General features: G+C 39.0%; 4 protein-coding genes across 5 annotated transcripts in view; 2 read left to right on the forward strand and 2 right to left on the reverse strand.

The window, feature by feature from the left end:
* The first annotated feature begins 4,185 nt into the window (after nucleotides 1-4,185).
* Nucleotides 4,186-14,237, forward strand: part of LOC135167662 (zinc finger protein 62-like) — a 35,744-nt gene continuing 25,692 nt past the window's right edge. Inside the window, exons 1-2 of one of the 2 annotated variants that reach the window (XR_010299902.1) lie at nucleotides 4,186-4,540; nucleotides 4,768-6,314. Coding sequence is in view for 1 of the 2 variants with exons in the window: in XM_064131086.1 (XP_063987156.1) it covers nucleotides 4,265-4,540; nucleotides 4,768-5,973 (1,482 nt within the window). In the remaining variant the exon portion in view is untranslated. Of the gene's footprint in view, nucleotides 4,541-4,767; nucleotides 6,577-14,237 lie in introns of those variants that run through there. The other variant, XM_064131086.1, reaches the window with a different exon arrangement.
* LOC135167676 (uncharacterized protein) lies at nucleotides 6,001-6,926 on the reverse strand. The gene is made up of 2 exons (XM_064131123.1): nucleotides 6,572-6,926; nucleotides 6,001-6,371 (listed from the first exon to the last, which is right to left on the reverse strand). The coding sequence occupies exons 1-2, from the start codon at nucleotides 6,807-6,809 to the stop codon at nucleotides 6,001-6,003; spliced, it is 609 nt and encodes a 202-aa protein (XP_063987193.1). The 5' UTR covers nucleotides 6,810-6,926.
* Orc1 (Origin recognition complex subunit 1) lies at nucleotides 7,061-10,973 on the reverse strand. The gene is made up of 2 exons (XM_064131068.1): nucleotides 10,382-10,973; nucleotides 7,061-10,266 (listed from the first exon to the last, which is right to left on the reverse strand). Exons 1-2 carry the CDS (start codon nucleotides 10,785-10,787, stop codon nucleotides 7,916-7,918), a joined length of 2,757 nt encoding a protein of 918 aa, XP_063987138.1. The 5' UTR covers nucleotides 10,788-10,973; the 3' UTR covers nucleotides 7,061-7,915.
* Nucleotides 10,978-13,718, forward strand: LOC135167661 (splicing factor 3A subunit 3-like). The gene is made up of 2 exons (XM_064131085.1): nucleotides 10,978-11,511; nucleotides 12,376-13,718. Exons 1-2 carry the CDS (start codon nucleotides 11,299-11,301, stop codon nucleotides 13,663-13,665), a joined length of 1,503 nt encoding a protein of 500 aa, XP_063987155.1. The 5' UTR covers nucleotides 10,978-11,298; the 3' UTR covers nucleotides 13,666-13,718.

Consider the following 14,237-nt stretch of genomic DNA (forward strand, 5'->3'; position numbering starts at 1 on the left):
GTCGAAGTGGATTTTTGAATGAGTACGTTCAATTTGAAGGGTCAAAAAACGATAATTGCTAAATTTGAGCATAAAAGTTGAGGTATGAAGCAACACCTTTAATTCTTTTAGCTCGAAAATTACTGACATCCTTCTTAAATGAATATCCATATACACAAGTGGAATGCCACAATAATATTCCAGAAAAGGGTCCCATGGACTCCGTTTTTTTAATTCAACAAATTTTAGATATAGAATTTAAAAATACAACTAAACCTGACAATGCGAACGTTGGAAACGAGGAGGTAGGAATTCAGTCTGAGGAGTTGCACTGCGAGTCGTCAGATAATATGTATGTTAGACGTGGATACTAAATTTGGGCATAAAAATTGAAGCATGAAACATCGCCTCTGATTTTTTCAGGCCAATAATTACTGCCCTCAACTTTAAATGAAGAATCGAAGATAAAAAATACTAAAAAAACAAGGAACATAACTTACAAGTTGACTGACTGATGCAATAAACGACACCACGTTTTGAAACATAAACAGGTGAAAAATAAATATATGTATATGCGCGATTGTTAATTTAAATCTGTACCGTTTCCTGGGAAGTTCAAGTGGATTTTTGAATAAGTACGTACAATTTGAAAGGCCAACACCGGTAATTGCTAAATTTGGGCATAAAACGTGAAGTACGAAGCATCACCTGTAATTTTTTCAGGTGAAAAATTACTGGCGTCAAGTTTAAATGGAGAACCAGAGAGAAAAAAATCAAGTAACTAAATATAGAAGTTAACGGGAACAATAAATTGTTGAAAAGTTTTCAAGTGCGAGAGATGAAAAAGATGAATATAATGAAAAAGATGAAATGCGGATACTATTGTCAATTGAAATTGTAATAGTTTTTGAGGGGCGAGAGTATATTTTAGAATTAATGCATTCAATTTGAAAAGTTAACAATGGTAATTGTTAAATTTAGCCATAAAACTTGAAGTACGTAGCATCAGCTCTAATTCTTTCAGCACGAAAAAGTCCTATCATTAATTTGAAATAAAAACCGGATGAAAAAAACTGTGAAAAAAACCTAAATAACATAGTTGTTGGCGTTTATTGAAGCAATCAATAATAACCGCTGTGCGCTTGCACCAGTGATGGAAGAAGTGAGCTTAAGTACGTATTCTCTTGTAAAAATAAAACTGCATCATTTTCTTGAGATGGTCGAAGTATTTGAATAAGTATACGTTCGATTTAAACGTTCTAAAAGCGATAATTACTAAATGAGAGCATAAAAATTGGAATATGAATCAGCACCTCAACTTATTTACGTTCGAAAATTATTGTTATCAACCTCAGATTTGATGAGACAGGGAAAAATTTTAACAACAATGTTTTTTTGGAATTACACACTATAATTCAACTGTGATTGAGAAAAATTTAATCATTCAAAACGGTTAATTTTATGGATAAATTAATCAGAACTGTAAATGTCAGTTCTATTATTTTTTTTAATGAGAAAAATTACGAAAATTCCGGTAAAAAAATTCTTGAATTTCAATTAATTGGAAAATCTATCCTAATTGGTCATTAAATATTCTTAATCTATTTGAAAACTCAAATAGTAGGATGAAATCTTATCTCTAAACTATCGAAAAATTCCAATTTTCATTTAAATTTGAAATTTCATGGTTTTTCTCCCGAAATCGCCTATAATTATCATTCAATTGCTGAAAAATTATGAGTCGACTGTTCATGAACTACCATTTTTTCCGAACCGTGTCAAAAGAGCTGCGTGCAGCAACGAATTATAAAAAGTATTCAAGTAAATGGGGCGAACTGAATGACATTAAATACGTATATTGTTTCTAAATTAAACCTTGATTGTTGCCCTTATTATTGCGTCCAAACTGTCCATGAATTTCAGATGTATTGCATGTTACATGTTATTCATGACCCCCAGTTCAGTGACATCACAGTGATTGAAATAATATTAAATCATTTCGGGAGGATTATCGTCTCTAAAGCTGTTTTAATGGTTTTCGGAAATGTATTTGCAAATCCGTAACCACGTTCACAACCCGATCGCAATCCTCGGGCTATTTCGATGGATTTTGTACATATATGTACGCATTTATACCACAAATACAACGATTGTTCAGACTTCAAAAGATATCGATATCGATTTTTTCATGAATGACATCAGTTATCCGCGATGTATATGTCCTTAAATAACGCTAATTGAAAGATAGTTTATTGTAATATTCTGGCAGGCAAAATTCTCAGGAAAAATACCTCTTGACGTAAAAACGCAGAGGTTCCTTCTCTTGCCTAGAACTTCCCAACTTTCTCAGTTGTTTCGAAACAAAAAAATGTATCTAAAATTTCCTATTTTTATTCCCTTTAATTGTTCTAATTTTATCAGTGTTTTCAATAAAAAACAATCGTACAACAGCCGAATTTCTTCAACGCATGATTTTGCGTCCAGTGCCCCTTCAATCACGACTTGTCACTATTATTTTTGCATAAAACTCCAAACGAATAGAGTGCAAAAAAATACAAGGAAATTGTGAGAGTTTACTGGATCAATGAATAATTTTCCATAGTTAAAAAAGAAATAATAACTCACCAGTAGAAGGGAATAGCCATGGATAAACGATAACCACCATCTGTCATTCTGCTGGCTCTAACTCAGTTACTCCACGCATATCAAATCGCATAAGTGACTGTGGGGTGAGGTAAACGAGGCACTGGTATTCCGGGCCGGCAAACGTTAATGCGATTTGGATACGTAGAGAGTCCTTTGGGAGATTGTTCCCAAGTGTAACCCACTGGTATATCTTTCCCTCAGTGAGATACTATAAATGATGATATGCATATGTAAATATTGTGACTGAGCGTTTCGAATTGGCTCATCGTGCCACCCTTCCTCCATGAGCCCTATATTTTTCACAGCTTCCTTGAGTCACAATTTTTCACGGAAACTTCCCATAAGTGTCTTGGGCAATTCTTATAAGTCACATTTTCTCCGAAATTTAGGAAATTTCCCTACCGAAAATTTAGTTGAACAGAAATTTGGCAGAAATTTGGCACGGAATATTTTTTTTACTGCATCGTCGCCGAAATTGAATAAAAAAAATGGAAAAACTGTTGTCTTTCTCGCATGAATTGAATTCAAGATGTCTGTCCAGAACTTCGAGTCAAATTTTATTTGTGTTCGTTAACAGATTCTTTTACTGGCTCATGGATGAGGTAGGCATTGAAAATAAACCAATAAAAATATTACAGGCATAGAAACAATGGGAAAACCTACCAAAAGGAAAAAAAAATTGTTGTTGTCCGGTCCTTCCGCCGCCATCTTCCTTTTGGGTCTATCACGCAGAGCCAAATTGTGTCTTTCATGGCGTGCAAATTTCCTGGTGATGCTCGGTGGATTGATTATACCGGGATGATCCCGTTAACAGGATCAGAACTCGTGCGAAACGAAGGGTTCTTCATTATTAGAGACTCCACAGGCCGCCACACGCTTCTCATCTCCTCTGGGACACGATGAGTTGCTTTCCAAAAACGTGAAATCCCCCTCCTCTCTCATCTCTTTGTCTTCGTTGAGAATTGTTTGTACAACCCTGTCGACACAATGATGGTGGGTGGGATTTATTGTCGCTGTTCGTTTACCGGCAATCTTCTCAGAATTGTTGACTTAATTTGTTGTACATATTGACAAGGTTCTTTGTCCCATATTCATGAGAAATTGGAGGAGAACTGGCCGAGACTCGTTGAAATAATTTTTATTTATTTATGAATTGAAGTAACTGTAGGACGCCCGTTGGATGACTGTTGAGCACTCGACTTCTTGCGTCAGTGTTTTTGTCTTTGCATGGAAATCTTCCTTTCTTTGGAGGGCACTAATGATTTGCAAACACTGCCCTGTAGCGTGTGAGCCATTAGAACTTCTTTTTACTGTGATGTTAGACGAGAAAATGAGAGACTACGACCGCTGTTTGAATTAACGAGACTGCGTATTTAGGGCTTTCTTGTCTGAACTTCAAGGGAATATTTAATAGTGAGACAGGAAAAGCGGCGGGTGAACTGGTAGCGCCATCTTGGAAGTCGAATAAAATTAAAAACGACAGTGGCTCCACAAAGCTAGTTATCGGGCGTCAGTAAAGGTGGACTCGCATCGCACTAGACCGACCACACACGCCAAATATTTGTTATGGATTGTGATGTACGTAATAGACTCGTGAATAGTGATAATCGGTCGAATTGAAGGAATAAATAATTGATTTATGTCGTATCAGTTTCAAGAAGCGCTAGCAACGACCTCGGACCCTTCTCCCAGCTCCGGTGTATTCTACCTGACGAAAAATTTGAATGGTTGTGAATATTACAGCTGTAAACAGTGTTCTCTCATATCTCTGGACCAAAATGCAATTGAACAACACGTACGTGGACACGATTCTCAGGTCAACTGTCCGAACAAAACGAATTTACAATGTTTTGGATGTGAGAATATATTCTTCTCAAGAGACTCGTTGTTGTCACACGCTATACATGACCATCAGGTATTTAATCACTCTGTTGCAATCATAATGAGAGTAAGTGTGCAAATTGAAAAATTTATTCCTGTGGGTTCAGGAAAATTAAAGATACTCATTTGGGAATATTCTGTGGAAAAACTTATTTTTGTTTTGGTTTAATAGTTTAATCTAAACTCTTTCTGACAGACTTAATTCGTCTGGGTTGCATTGCAAATTCTTATCAATTATATGATTTCAATATATATTTCCAGTTGACAGAATCTTGCGCAGCAATATTGATCAGCAAATTGCATATCGAGGATAAGAAAGGAAATTCAGGAGAGATTCAGGAGACTGGAATGAACAAACAGAACAACGATAATGAGGCAGTCAGTGACATAGAAATCCCATCAAAATCGTGCGGGGACCCATCAAAGTCTGACATAATCCCTCGTGAACCTGAAATTGCCAATAGAAGGCTAGACATTTCCATTCCCCTCGAGCAGGAGATAATAAATGACTTGAATGACAGTCAAAATGATTCTGATGGGAATGCGGATGACTGTGAGGCTTCAGATGCACCTGAGAACTCCCTAGAAAAGAGGAGTTCCAGAAAGAAAAAAGATCTTGCAGTTCTGGGGTTTAAGTGTGACACGGAGGGCTGCAATGTTCGCCTATTGGCAGAAGAGAATATTTCGTACCACAAGAAGTGTCACAATGCCCAGGGGAATGGAGGGACAGAGGCGTTCACGTGTCCAGAGTGCCAGGAGTTTTTCTCTAATCGCTGGTGCACAATGGCTGGCCATTTGTGGCGATCACATCTAGTGGATATGGAACTGCACACCTGTGACTTGTGTAACTACAAAACTCCCAGTCTGAGTAAATTGACTCATCAGCATCGAGGGATTCATGGAAATGAGAGGCCTTTTGTATGTGAATTCTGTGGTAAAGGTTTCAAGACTTCAAAGCAATTGAGGTCTCACAGGACATCACACAAGTCGGATGATAAAAACGCTTTTGAGTGTGACAAGTGCCAAAGAGTATTTAAGACTTGCAGATTATTAAAGTTACATTGTAATTCAACGCATAAAGACTGTAAACCGTTCACTTGTAATTTTTGCGATTACTCTGCTGCAACAAGGAGTGGACTAAAGCTTCATTTAAGAAGACATACCGGAGAAAAACCGTTCTCGTGTGATCAATGTGCTTATTCCACTGGAGATCACAACTCTCTCAGAAGACATAAATTACGACACTTGGGATTGAAGCCCTATAATTGTCCACACTGCAGTTATGCCTGCATACAATCGTCCACTTACAAAGTTCATTTGAAGAATAAACATCCAGGGCTAGATGAGGGTATAATGTTCTCCTGCCAGTACTGTTCCTATCGAACATTAAAACGTGAGAAACTATTGACTCACATCACCAAACACACAGAATTCCCCAGTGATTCCAGGCAAAATGACAAGGATTGAAAAAAATACATCGAATCAATGCAATCGTCATTTATTATTATCTACGGATTTCAAGCGAACGTATACAGTGAAAAAATCTTTTTCATTATCCAACTTTCGAGCTCTGCTAAGTCTCCATCCAAGTTCATTCAGTTTACCATCAAAGGGCAAGGGATCTGTGCAACGGTTCTGGTTTTTATCTGGTCCAATGATAAAGATTACTCTCCCTGAGTAATTTTTCATGTAATCGTAGAAAGCATCGCCATCATTGAAATAACAAAACAACATGGCATAGTTAGATGGTATGTCAACAGTGGAGTTAGCTTCGGTGACGAACATGATTTTGTTCAGGTACATTGTCGGTGAGTACTTGCTCTGCCACCAACATTTGTCTGCTTCAACTCCAATGACCTCACACTCTGTAATTTAAAGACAATTGGAATATTGGAGCAGTGAATTCAGGAATTCAGTGGTGAAAAGGGATAACTCTTAAATAAACACGAAATTATTTCACAAATTATTTCAAAGGGAGAATGTTTTGAAGAAAATAATCAAGAGATTAAATTTAAGAGACGAATTTATCTGACTTTTTACATAATAAAAAGTGATTTTATCTTACTAGTACATTGTTGTATAATCCACTCTAATAATCCCGTTCCACATCCAACACTGATGATTCCCTGTACTTGGTGCTCCAGTATGATCTCCTTGATCCAGTCCAAATCATTCATGGAAGGCCAAACCCAAAGAATCCTCCAGGCCTCGTAATTCCAGCTTTTTCCAAAATTGATAATATCCTCCCATTTCCCCTCTCTCCAGAGGGAACTAATCTGACTCTCTACCTTGTGATCATCCATAATCGCTGATCACTCTCCAACGAGCCTAACAGCTTTTCATACTCGTTAATACTGATGGGCGAGGGTCAAGTCTATCGCCAAAAATAGCTGAAGGCGAAACTAAGTGATTAGTTTTTGACTTGGTGACGTAAACGAAAGCTGGCAGAATTTCTCATTGAGGTTTAGAGCCTATCGTCACTGGCAGTGGACCAAAATTGATCACTAATTTATTTCAAAGTAATGAATACTTTCAAAAAAGGCTTACACGAACATTTGCTTAGAATACGTTTTTATTCATCAAGAATCATTTGTACAATGAAAGGCACTTTTCGGGAGTTGGATGATAAAATGGATTGTGAACGAGTAAAATATGAATTCAGGCTCTGTTTCTCGTCCTTAAAAATAAAATAATGCAATTAAAAAACGAAATGATAAATAATCGCGGGGAATACCTTTAGGATTTCAATCTGTCGTTTTTAGTAATTTCGACCTCAGATCAAAGATTAATTATTATCGAAAATATAAAGCGATTTTTTTCTCGCCAAAATACTTTTTGACATTTTCACATATACTTCTTATGCATGAAAAATCGTCATACTTAATGCGCACAAATTTTCAACAAAAATCCCATAAGAAAATACGTAATTTCATGCCAATGATATTTACTGCAAAACAAAAAAAATGTTGAGAAAACTACAGTAAAATTAACGCGAAATTTATTATCCAGTAATTTTCGGTAAACTCGAAGGCACTTTTGCAACATTCATTTTATAACCGTCAGAATAATAAAAAAAACTACACTACAATTAACAAATATTATAACTTGACATATCAAAGGTGGCTTCTTATTTATACTTCGAATTATAAAACCCAAGCAAAGAAGAGAAGAAGTCAAGAATGAAAAGTCACCTTCTACAGTTATAGTTTCACATTTGCAACAATTTTCTTTGTCACCGTAGATTGCCTTCCGCGGAAACTAGAAAATCCTTTCTTTGCAGTAAAAAAATACTTCTTGCTATTTCCTTCAACAGATCTCATTAATTATAAAATTCCATACTTGACGAGTGTAAAAAATGAAGTTTTTCTTCTTCCCTATTATACCAAATTCTCTCGAAACAAAAAAAAAATCAAATTTGGACGTCCTGTAGTGCAAAATGAATATCATCAGCAGAGACATTTAGCAATATCCTCTGAAAGACATCCGCTCTCGAGTGTTCGCAAAGCAGAAGTCTATTAGCACTCAATCTCGCGCAGATCTCCAAGGTCTGACTAATATTTGGGGTTTTAACTCCTTCGAATGAGCACAGCGCTTCCATCTGTTTATAGACACTCTGGAAGACAGCCTCTTCCACTCCAGTGCGAGTGATTTCAGCGCAGACAGCTTGGAGGAAGACTTTCTCCATCTCTGAACAATGTTTAATAGCTTGTACCTTAGCACTGGCGATCATCTCCGTGAGGGCCTCATTGACGTCCTGCATGGAGACTATTTTCCCTCCATTCATTTCCGCGATCTCTGTAGCCCTCCTGCAAATGTCCAGAGCCCGTCTAGCATCCCCAGAGACAGCAGCAACTTTTCTGGCAACTAATTGTATAGCTTCACTTCTGAATGCATCAGAGTCCTTAAGTCTCGTCGTGACAATCTCCTGCAGCTGCTTGTGATTGTAAGGCTGAAATGTCAGACGAGTCAACCCCAGTCTCGATGTAACTCTCCCCATGAGGACTCTCTCAGGAAGATCCATGGTGTTAGCAATAGTCAGCACCACCAGCTGAGCTCCCTGTTTAGCAGGCCAATCCAGCAGATTATAAACAACATCCTGGCGTTTATTACACAAGAGATCAAGTTCATCAACAAGCAGAAGGGTCATGGCTCTGTGTCCAGTCGACTTCGTGAAACGTTTCTCCAGGTGTTGATAAGCTTGCTCTGATGTCAAACTCTGTCCATTCAGCTGTTTCAGAATTTGAACATAAGCTTGTCTGGGTTCAGTTAATTTCATTCCATTGATCTCCAGGAAATTAAACTCCTCGAGATCGCCCTTTGATACTAATTTTCTCAGGCACCGGATGACCTCGTTGACTGTTGCTGTTTTGCCAGTTCCAGGGACTCCACTGATGTAGATACATCCACTGCTGTGGTCCAGTAACTTTCGTTGGAGAAACGTGAAAATGTCGTTGAACTCTTCCTCTCGGCAGGGAAGAGACTTGGGAACTGCACTCACGTGAAGTTGGGCTCTGGCTTCCTGAAGAGCTGTCTTCGGTTTGCCCACTGTTGCAGCTCTCTGGTGCATAGAGGGGGTCAATGCTTTGTGCTTCAGGGATGGAGTGTGGGCCTTGGCTTTTCCTTTTTGCTTCGGAGTTACAGGTTCCTCGATGAGAGAAGCTGACCTGAAAACACGTTTTGGAGTCATGGGCTCATCCTCTGAAGTGGATGACCTACGAGTCTTTCTAAGGGTTCTGGGGCCCGCTTTTGTCTGTGTTTTTTTCGGTGTCCCGGTTTCTTCAACAATTGTCACTGATTTTTTCGGAGTCATCGGGGTCTCCTGGGAGAGCAATCTTCTGTTTCTATCGAAAGTCCTTCTGGGGAGAGCCTCGTTATCACTCTCGTCTGTATTCCCTCTATTCGTGTCATTCTCGTCTCCCTCGTCTTTGTTGTTATCTACGTATAACTGTACTCTTGTGCTCCTTCGAGGTCGTCCACTGGGAGTCGTGGGAACTGATTTCAGAATACTGGATTTGGGGGTCTTGGGATGGTTTGAACGACTCGTGGGGGTGGAAATTTCCACCTGAAGATAATTATCTCTCTTGGGGGTCTTTGTTTGTCGCGATTGTCGCTTTGGGGTGTTAATTGAATCGTCCAGATCAGGGGATTGTTCACAGTATTGAACTGGTTTTGTATTTCTTGAAGGAGTTTTTCTAACGGATTTTGGAGTTCCCAGTCTAGAGGATTTCTTAGGAGTTAGGGAGTCATCGAAATCACTGAATTTCTCTTGATACTGTACATGTTTTTTATGTCTTGTTGGGGTTTTCCTTCCTGGAGTGTTATCCAGACCTGTGTCTACGAATCTTTTAGGAAGGACAATTGTAGTTCTCAGGGATGCTCTTCTCTCAAGTACCTCAGGCTCCAGAGCCTCGACTTTGTAGTTGCTCTGATCAGTCGAACGTCTGAATTTCATTCTCAGAGATACCTCGTCTGCGCTTGGAACCTCTGGTGTCTGCCCTCGAATTCTCGAGGAACTTCGAGGAGTTTTGGCATCAACTATCCTCGTAACAGCTCGTGTGAGACGTTGTGGAGTTCCCCCATCTTCAGGATTTCTCTTAGGTCTGTCAAAAATTTCTTCATCATCGTCTGCCTCGAGCATAGAACTTATGTCCTTTTCCGAGAACTTTTTGGCTCTCGTCTGGGGCTTCTTCGCACTCATTGATTTTTTAATAATTATCTTTGTGCTATTAGTCTCGTAGAGGTGATAGGTCACTGGGGAACCTGAAAAAATAATTTTTTACAATCAAATTAGAAACGTAGAATTAAATTGAATATTCATAACATTTCTGTTACCCCTTACTGCATTTTTTAAAAATTAATAATAATTCATATTCACCAGTGCATGGAATTTCGGGGGAACCGAATGAATCGTCCTGATCCGAGCTGTCACTCTTCGATCTCTTGCGTTTGATTATCTTCTCAGGAGTTCTTAGGTCGTCTTCTTCCTCTACAGTTACCTCAGCAGGACTCTGGGAGACATTTGGAAATTTCGCCTCTCGAATTACTCTCTTCCTTCTAGTATCTCTCCCCTGGTCAATCAGTGCAGTAGATTGATCAGCTTCATGGTCCGAATCCTGGCTAATTTCGAAAGTACTGTCAGAGAGGTTAGATTCTTCCTCACTCTCCAGGAACGCTCTCAAATTCTCGGGCGAAGTGAATTTTTTATTCTGCTGGGGTTTGTTGTTGTCATAAAGGTCAGTCGAACGATAACCATTGTCATCGCAGACGATCACTGACATCATCGAGCAGCACCACTGTTTAAGACACTGTTTAGCACCACGTTACAGGTGTTACGATTAAATTAACTCTCACAGAAGGAGAATAAATTTTAAAAATCGTAGGTGTGGGTGTGTTTTTGATACAAATGAGGATTAAATTGCTAAAATGTTAACTTCCACATGGACAATTATTGTCAACAAGTGTTCGGAGCTTGGCGGGAAAGTACGTTAGATCATGAATTGTTCATGTAGAAGCAATCCCCTCCATAACCTTTGCCTTCACATGGAGATGTACCTTTATGGAAGGAGTTAATGAATGTTATCATGGGAGCACCATCAGATCTGCCCTCTACACGTCACTCTGCGCACTTCACGCGTCTTGCTCCTCTCTATATAATTTTAGTTCAGGGGCCGGCGAGGGCGTGTGCTGTGGTGTTCAGTCGTTCAGTGGTGTTTGGTCATTTGCAAGCGTTGTTTGTTGTGCAGTGGTTTGTGTTGTTCCAATAATTAGTAAATTATTGAATAACAATTAACGATGGAGACGATCTTAGAGCAACAGCGTCGGTATCATGAAGAAAGGGAGAGGCTGATGGACGCAATGGTTAAGGAATTGCTTCACAAGAAACCGGGACATCGGGAAAGTATCAATTCAGAGCATCGGCTCAAGATGCTACTCGATCAGTTTATGGATAGCACAGGACAGTTGCAGGAGTTGTATGAAGATAAAGATGGACAGCGCAAGGAAGAGGTAATTAATAATTGATGCTCAATCATTTACTTGGAAAAGTTTATTGTTTGGCGGGTCGACCATCTTAACCTCAAAATGCCGGATGTAAACGACACGTACTTGACGTGATAAATTAAGGGGCTTTGCTTTCAAATGAAAACGTCGTAGTTGCCCATGTTTTTAATCTTCTAAATTTGGTTGCGAGTTTAATGAACAGGTTAGCAGCCATTGCTAGGAGAACGATATTAGATTCGTTTGGAAAATTTTGCTAGGCGTTAGAATAAAATGTAAATTTTTGAGAAGCCCAGTCATAGGAGCTCTCCATTTCCTTTCAATATTTGATTAAAATAAGAGCCTTCAATACAAAAATGCGGTGCATGTTTAATAAATTCATAATTGAGTTGAACCTGAGGAATTTCATGTGGCTCTCATTAACCCTAAGGTTCCGTACATTTTATATTATTTCTATTATTCAGCCTCTGCAGGTCTGAAATTGAATCTCGATTTTTCATTTATTCTGTGGAAAATATTGCTTGAACGTTGTGTCCCAGTTATTCTTTGTGTCAAATTTTTCTCATCCGATTTAAGCGATAAATTTGATGATTGAAACTGATTGACGCTCGCGGTGGGTTGTACCCAACTGTAAAGGTCCCCCAATAACCTCAATTCTCCCTGAATAAGGTATTGGGACGATATAAATTTATTTAATACACTTGCGACTGACAAAACGCGACACTCAGGTGGATAGTCGACACTATCCTCAGTGACAAAATTTAACACGATGCACACTATCACATCCCAACAGTAAGTTCATCCCCTGATTGATCAGTTCTATCAGCAATGAAATTAAATACGTATTAACTAATAAAATATTCTATGCCACAGGTACAAGCTCTGTCTGGTCCCAACGAATTCTCCGAGTTCTACACACGTCTGAAGTCCATCAAAGAGTTTTACCGTCGTCATCCCAACGAAATAAGCGTCCCCATGTCGGTGGAGTTCGAGGAGTTAGCTAAAATGCGTGAGAATCCAACAGAGGAGCTCTCAAACCTCGTAGAATTCACAGACGAGGAGGGCTACGGAAAATACCTGGATCTTCACGAATGCTACGAGAAGTACGTCAATCTCAAAGGAATTGAGAAAATTGACTACATAACGTACTTATCAACCTTCGACCACCTCTTCGATATTCCCAGAGAGCGTAAGAACGCTGAATATCGTCGTTACGTCGAGACACTCCTGGAGTATCTCGCTGACTACATAGGCAGAGTTAAGCCTATTCAAGATCTGCACGCAGACTTGACTGATTGTCAGAAGGATTTTGAGGTACAGTGGGAGAATTGTACATTCCCAGGGTGGCCCAAGGAGACAGGCAGTGCATTGGCCAATGTTGGAGCTCATCTGGAGCTCTCTGGCTTCTCCTCTTGGGAGGAGCTTGCCTCTCTAGGGCTCGATCGATTGAAATCAGCTCTGATGGCCCTGGGACTGAAATGTGGAGGAACTCTGGAGGAACGAGCTCAGAGATTATGGAAAACCAAGAATGGTGCACAGCTGGATCCCAATTCTTTAGTCAAAAATAAAAATAAAAAAGGGGGAAAGGGAAAAGATAATGAGAAGCAAAAGGAAATTGCTCGACTGGAGGCGCAAGTTTATAAATTAGCTGAGTTGGTATCGAATCAGCGTGTTGCTACCAAAGAGAATGTTCAGAGGAAGCAGGCCAGGACGGAAGGAGAACGAGGAGATTCAGATGCTGAGGCCAGTGCCAGTGAGTCAGAGGAGGAGGATGATAATGAAGTCCCATACAATCCTAAGAATTTACCCTTGGGATGGGATGGAAAGCCAATTCCTTATTGGCTTTATAAATTGCATGGACTTAATATCAGTTATAATTGTGAAATATGTGGTAATTTCACGTATAAAGGACCTAAGGCCTTCCAGAGGCATTTTGCTGAATGGCGACATGCTCATGGTATGCGGTGCCTGGGCATTCCCAACACTGCGCATTTTGCCAACGTCACACAGATTGAGGATGCACTGGCGTTGTGGGAGAAATTGAAGGCTCAGAAGCAGGCTGAGAGGTGGCAGCCTGAGCAGGAGGAGGAGTTTGAGGATTCACTGGGGAATGTCGTCAATAGGAAAACGTATGAGGATCTTAAACGACAGGGACTTCTTTGAATTTATTTGTTAGACTGTATTAAGTGGAATAATAAATATTTGGGTTTTGTGTAGTTTTGATAGGTCGATTTATTTTAAAATATTGGCGATATTTTTTTTATGAAGCAAAAATATTTATTATTTTGTGATTGATTGACTCTACTTCTTTTTCGTGGGTGAATTTTTCGATCAATACTATATTCCAAAATGGCTGTAATATTTTCCCGGCGCAGTCTATTTTGCCCATAGTTTTTACATTTTTATTCAGTTTTTATTCAGTTAACTGAGAATAAAATGTTACATAAAATATTTTTAAGTCTAACATATGCTGGGCGAAATGGATTGTCTAAGAAAAATAGTTCAGCTACATTTTAATAGAGAATATTGATATTTCTATTGAAGTTTGCGTTGATATTATTCTTATAATTTTGGGCATTTGATATAAAAAGCGATCTTGGAAATTTATCTATTCCCCTTTCAATTCCAAGATCGTCATATAAAATCCAATTTTCGTGGAGATTACTCCCAGAAATCTCATAATTTTTCTGTCGATGAATGAATGTATCATAAACCGGTTTTCTTAATCGTTCAAT

This window comes from Diachasmimorpha longicaudata, chromosome 11, assembly GCF_034640455.1.
Source record: "Diachasmimorpha longicaudata isolate KC_UGA_2023 chromosome 11, iyDiaLong2, whole genome shotgun sequence".
NCBI lineage: Eukaryota > Metazoa > Arthropoda > Insecta > Hymenoptera > Braconidae > Diachasmimorpha > Diachasmimorpha longicaudata.